The sequence below is a fragment of the Salmo salar genome, chromosome ssa17, assembly GCF_905237065.1.
Source record: "Salmo salar chromosome ssa17, Ssal_v3.1, whole genome shotgun sequence".
Taxonomy (NCBI): domain Eukaryota; kingdom Metazoa; phylum Chordata; class Actinopteri; order Salmoniformes; family Salmonidae; genus Salmo; species Salmo salar.
Window position 1 is genome coordinate 44,552,678 of NC_059458.1, and position 6,773 is coordinate 44,559,450.

The 6,773-nt window shown below is 44.4% G+C and overlaps 1 protein-coding gene across 1 annotated transcript in view; it reads left to right on the forward strand.

Moving 5' to 3' along the window:
* The window catches only part of pros1 (protein S), a 41,875-nt gene continuing 35,102 nt past the window's right edge, over positions 1–6,773 (forward strand). Inside the window, exons 1-3 of the mRNA XM_045699644.1 lie at positions 1–225; positions 3,823–3,980; positions 4,948–4,972. Of these exons, the coding sequence (XP_045555600.1) occupies positions 147–225; positions 3,823–3,980; positions 4,948–4,972 (262 nt within the window). The 5' untranslated portion in view covers positions 1–146. The remainder of the gene's footprint in view (positions 226–3,822; positions 3,981–4,947; positions 4,973–6,773) is intronic.

Sequence of the window (6,773 nt, forward strand, 5' to 3'; positions counted from 1 at the left end):
TCCTCTCCCCTCCCCTCTTCTCCCCTCCTCTCCCCGCTCCCGGTCCAGTCCCAGCTCTCTCCACCGAACAGGCGAAAAAACATTTTCGTGAAGAATAAAGTTGTTTCTAACAGACCTGAGCTGTTTCCCGAGGATCTGTTTTTACTATGTGGAAACATAAAACGGCGTTGGGAGACTCCGTGGTTTGTTTCATCCTTCTGGTGGCGCTTTGCGACGCTCATCGATGTAAGTGAAACTTGATTTTGTTTTTTAATGTCGGATAACTGAAAAATGGACATATGTGGAAAGTAAAAGTACAGCTTTGGAGGTTGTTGTTTTTACGCTTTTACAAGATCAGGATATTTTATTTTCCAAAGAATTAACGGAAACTTGTTACTAAAATACCATTTATATCCGTCAAAGCCAACGAATAACGGTAACATCCATACTAAAATACAACTTTCATGCGTCGAAGCCAAAGAATGAACGGTAACTAGTTACTAAAATACAATTTATATCCGTCAAAAGCCAAAGAATGAACGGTAACTAGTTACTAAAATACAACTTATATCGGTCAAAGCCAAAGAATGAACGGTAACTAGTTACTAAAATACAACTTATATCCGTCAAAAGCCAAAGAATGAACGGTAACTAGTTTCTAAAATACAATTTATATCCGTCAAAAGCCAAAGAATGAACGGTAACTAGTTACTAAAATACAACTTTCATGCGTCGAAGCCAAAGAATGAACGGTAACTAGTTACTAAAATACAACTTATACCCGTCAAAAGCCAAAGAATGAACGGTAACTAGTTACTAAAATACAACTTATATCGGTCAAAAGCCAAAGAATGAACGGTAACTTCCATACTAAAATACAACTTTCATGCGTCGAAGCCAAAGCTACTTTTCACAGCATGTTATAAACTCAGGAGAAACATGTTTGAGCTGCGTATGTCGACAACAGACAACAGGTGATCTGATGTTTATAGACTTTTCCTGAACTTTCGGAAGATGACTGACACCTCCTAGATTTATTAATGTTTATTTTTTTTTTTACTAAATGCTTTGATTGAAATAAAACCACGTGTTTGGGGGGGGTAAATACCCCGCTAAACACGAACAAAGGCCTGTTGAGAAATTACTAATCCGTTTAAATCTACAGTTTGATCCAAATTATTCATCAATCCAACATGTGGAAAATAACACATACACCGTTAACAGAAACCCCCTTCTTCATCCTGCTGTTAACACAAGTAATAACAATGTAATTAACACTGGCCTTCCCGTGTGGCTCGGTTGGTAGAGCATGGTGTTTGCAACGCCAGGGTTGTGGGTTCGATTCCCAACGGGGGGCCAGTCCAAGTGCATGAAATGAAATGTATGCATTCACTACTGTAAGTCACTCTGGATAAGAGCATCTGTTAAAATGACTAAAATGTAAATGAGTGTAATCAGTACTTCGTAACTTCTTGCTGTTGTGTTTTTGAAGAAAAGATGATCCAGCCATCGACACACAGTTGATTGGTGTTTTATTCTGACTATAGACAAAAAGGGAAAAACACATTTAGATGTGTAGGAATCAACCAGTATTTTGATGGCTGTACATTCGTGATTCGTTCTGCTTGCATGTCAATATCACTATTAGCAGGGAGCTAATGTGACCATTGTAATTAGAGCATGCTAGCTAACTCACTCTTTAACAGCAATAAAACATTTTTTAAAGAAAAGCACATCCCAGGAAGCCCCTGTCACGGCTGGTCGTAAGGAGGAGAGGACCAAGGTGCAGCGTGTGTGTCGTTCCACATTTTATTTAATCTGTGAAACTATGCTGTACATAAATAAACTGAACACACAAAACAACAAATCGTGACGCAGAGGAGAAACAAACACCGACTCAAAGATAATCTCCCACAAAACCCCAGGTAGAAAAAAAAAACCCTACTTAAGTATGATCTCCAATTAGAGACAACGAGGACCAGCTGCCTCGAATTGGAGATCATAACCAAACAAACCAACATAGAAATACAAAAACTAGAACCTAAGAACATAGAAATAGAAAACATAGAAAAACACCTACTCTACCATAGAAAATAACATCTTACTATGGTCAAGACGTGACAGCCTCCTAAATATCTAACAGGTACTGTATACATCTGGACGTGTACCTAGTGAACTCGTACACATTGTACGTCTGAAAATAGAATAGAGTGTTTCAGAACGTGACCTAATGCTTGTGTAACCGATGTGAAATGGCTAGTTAGTTAGCGGTGTCGCGCGCTAAAAGCGTTTCAATCGGTGACGTCACTCGCTCTGAGACCTTGAAGTAGTTGTTCCCCTTGCGTTGCAAGGGCCGCGGCTTTTGTGGCGCGATGGGTAACGTTGCTTCGTGGGGTGTCAGATGTTGATGTGTGCAGAGGGTCCCTGGTTCGAGCCCGGGTTGGGGCGAAGAGAGGGACGGAAGCTAAACTGTTACACTTGCAGGTTAATATCAGACTGGGAAGAATTTACGTTTGTGATTCCCCCTCCCCCTTATCTGCAAGTGTAGCCAATAGCATGACACCTAATTAATATGTAAATTCAACCGACCTATCACGTCTGCTCCCGCTCTCCCTCTCTGGCACTCGAGGGCGTCAGGCTGTCTATCATTACGCACACCTGTTCACCATCATTACGCACACCTGTCACCATCACACCTGTTACCATCATTACGCACACCTGTTCACCATCATTACGCACACCTGTCACCATCATTACGCACACCTGTCACCATCATTACCGCACACCTGTCACCATCACACCTGTTACCATCATTACGCACACCTGTTCACCATCATTACGCACACCTGTCACCATCATTACGCACACCTGTCACCATCATTACCGCACACCTGTCACCATCACACCTGTCACCATCATTACGCACACCTGTCACCATCATTACCGCACACCTGTCACCATCACACCTGTCACCATCATTACCGCACACCTGTCACCATCATTACGCACACCTGTCACCATCATTACGCACACCTGTCACCATCATTACCGCGTATCGGCGCTCATTGTGTAACGGTCGTCGTATGGAGTGGACCAAAATGCAGCGGGTTGAGTGCTCATATTTACGTTTATTAGAGACACGTAACAAAACAAGAAAACGCACGACAGCTAGACAGTATTGCAGGCTAAAACACACAGCAGTGCAAAAACAACTTCCCACAAAGGGACAGGTGTAAAAAACAAGGCTACCTAAGTATGACTCCCAATCAGCAACAACGATGTACAAGCTGTTCCTGATTGAGAGCCACACCAGGCCAAAAACAAAGAAATACACAACATAGAAAATACCATAGAAATACAAAACATAGAACAATACCCAACAAAAACCCCGGAACACATAAAACAAATACCCCCCCCCTGCCACGTCCTGACCAAACTACAATAACAAATAACCCTTTATACTGGTCAGGACGTGACACATTGGACTCCCCTAGACTCCTTCACTTTTGTCGATCGCCCCTTCTATATCTGTCCGTTCCTCAGTTTGTTCCCTGTGTCAGCCGTTACTGTCGTTGTGTTTTATCCCACGTCCAGACGCTGTCCTTGTTTTGTTTCTCGTCCGTTGTTTATTAACCGTTAACTTCTCCCTTTTTTACTTGCTTCTCGTCTCCCAGCGTCCGTCCTTCACACAACCAATAGAAATACAGGAACATTGAATAACATTTACATTTACGTCATTTTAAGCAGACGCTCTTATCCAGAGAGCGACTTAAAAACGTTTCTGGAGTTTTGCACAGTGGAAAACATAACCGACCCAGTTATACGTGCGCGTCTTGTCTCCAGTCCTGACTCAGAACAGGGCCTCCCAGTTTCTGTCTCGGCACCGCAGGGCCAACGCTCTGTTTGAGGAGAGTAAGAAAGGTAACCTGGAGAGAGAATGTATCGAGGAGCTGTGCAACAAGGAAGAGGCGCGGGAGATCTTTGAGAACTACCCAGAGACGGTGAGTGGCTCCTGAGGGGCCCCTGGCACACTAGTTACAAGATGGCCATGTCAGGAGAGACCTGGGGAGAGAGAGAGAGGGTCGTCACTAGATGGTGATGTCAGGAGAGACCTGGGGAGAGAGAGAGGGTCGTCACTAGATGGTGATGTCAGGAGAGACCTGGGGAGAGAGAGAGGGTCGTCACTAGATGGTGATGTCAGGAGAGACCTGGGGAGAGAGAGAGAGGGTCGTCACTAGATGGTGATGTCAGGAGAGACCTGGGGAGAGAGAGAGGGTCGTCACTAGATGGCCATGTCAGGAGAGACCTGGGGAGAGAGAGAGGGTCGTCACTAGATGGTGATGTCAGGAGAGACCTGGGGAGAGAGAGAGAGGGTCGTCACTAGATGGTGATGTCAGGAGAGACCTGGGGAGAGAGAGAGAGGGTCGTCACTAGACGGTCATGTCAGGAGAGACCTGGGGAGAGAGAGAGGGTCGTCACTAGATGGTGATGTCAGTGTGTGTGTGTGTGTGTGTGTGTGTGTGTGTGTGTGTGTGTGTGTGTGTGTGTGTGTGTGTGTGTGTGTGTGTGTGTGTGTGTGTGTGTGTGTGTGTGTGCGTCTGTGTGTGTGTGTGTGTGTGTGTGTGTGTGTGTGTGTATGCGTCTGTGTGTGTGTGTGTGTGTGCGTGTCTGTGTGTGTCTGTGTGTGTGTGTGTGTGCGTGTCTGTGTGTGTCTGTGTCTGTGTGTGTGTGTGTGTGTGTGTGTGTGTGTGCGTGTCTGTGCGTGTCTGTGCGTGTCTGTGTGTGTGTGTGTGTGTGTGTGTCTGTGTGTGTGCGTGTGCGTGTCTGTGTGTGTGTGTGTGTGTGTGTATGTAACAGACTCAGGTCATTGGACCGTTCCCCCATCGTGTGTTTGTCTACGCTGTGATCTTACCCGTCGGCTCGTGTCGACGTAGCTGATAATGTCTCCTCTTTTCTGGTTTTTTACAGGAATATTTCTATCCTCAATATGTCTGTAAGTTTTCAACCGTTCTGCACTCAGTTGAAGTGTTTTCACCCACATTTCCATTAGTAACATCTAGTGATACAGAATCTAGCTAAACCCTCAGCCTCATTTTCTCAGTGAGTTATCATATGACTGATGCCAGCTAATATAACCCCACTGTGTTGCTGTCTGTCTGATGATATGACTGATGCCAGCTAATATAACCCCACTGTGTTGCTGTCTGTCTGATGATATGACTGATGCCAGCTAATATAACCCCACTGTGTTGCTGTCTGTCTGATGATATGACTGATGCCAGCTAATATAACCCCACTGTGTTGCTGTCTGTCTGATGATATGACTGATGCCAGCTAATATAACCCCACTGTGTTGCTGTCTGTCTGATGATATGACTGATGCCAGCTAATATAACCCCACTGTATTGCTGTCTGATGATATGACTGATGCCAGCTAATATAACCCCACTGTGTTGCTGTCTGTCTGATGATATGACTGATGCCAGCTAATATAACCCCACTGTGTTGCTGTCTGATGATATGACTGATGCCAGCTAATATAACCCCACTGTGTTGCTGTCTGTCTGATGATATGACTGATGCCAGCTAATATAACCCCACTGTGTTGCTGTCTGATGATATGACTGATGCCAGCTAATATAACCCCACTGTGTTGCTGTCTGATGATATGACTGATGCCAGCTAATATAACCCCACTGTGTTGCTGTCTGTCTGATGATATGACTGATGCCAGCTAATATAACCCCACTGTATTGCTGTCTGTCTGATGATATGACTGATGCCAGCTAATATAACCCCACTGTATTGCTATCTGATGATATGACTGATGCCAGCTAATATAACCCCACTGTGTTGCTGTCTGTCTGATGATATGACTGATGCCAGCTGATATAAACCCCACTGTGTTGCTGTCTGTCTGATGATATGACTGATGCCAGCTAATATAACCCCACTGTGTTGCTGTCTGTCTGATGATATGACTGATGCCAGCTAATATAACCCCACTGTATTGCTGTCTGTCTGATGATATGACTGATGCCAGCTAATATAACCCCACTGTATTGCTGTCTGTCTGATGATATGACTGATGCCAGCTAATATAACCCCACTGTGTTGCTGTCTGTCTGATGATATGACTGATGCCAGCTAATATAACCCCACTGTGTTGCTGTCTGTCTGATGATATGACTGATGCCAGCTAATATAACCCCACTGTGTTGCTGTCTGTCTGATGATATGACTGATGCCAGCTAATATAACCCCACTGTGTTGCTGTCTGTCTGATGATATGACTGATGCCAGCTAATATAACCCCACTGTGTTGCTGTCTGTCTGATGATATGACTGATGCCAGCTAATATAACCCCACTGTGTTGCTGTCTGTCTGATGATATGACTGATGCCAGCTAATATAACCCCACTGTGTTGCTGTCTGTCTGATGATATGACTGATGCCAGCTAATATAACCCCACTGTGTTGCTGTCTGATGATATGACTGATGCCAGCTGATATAAACCCCACTGTGTTGCTGTCTGTCTGATGATATGACTGATGCCAGCTAATATAACCCCACTGTGTTGCTGTCTGTCTGATGATATGACTGATGCCAGCTAATATAACCCCACTGTATTGCTGTCTGTCTGATGATATGACTGATGCCAGCTAATATAACCCCACTGTATTGCTGTCTGATGATATGACTGATGCCAGCTAATATAACCCCACTGTGTTGCTGTCTGTCTGATGATATGACTGATGCCAGCTAATATAACCCCACTGTGTTGCTGTCTGA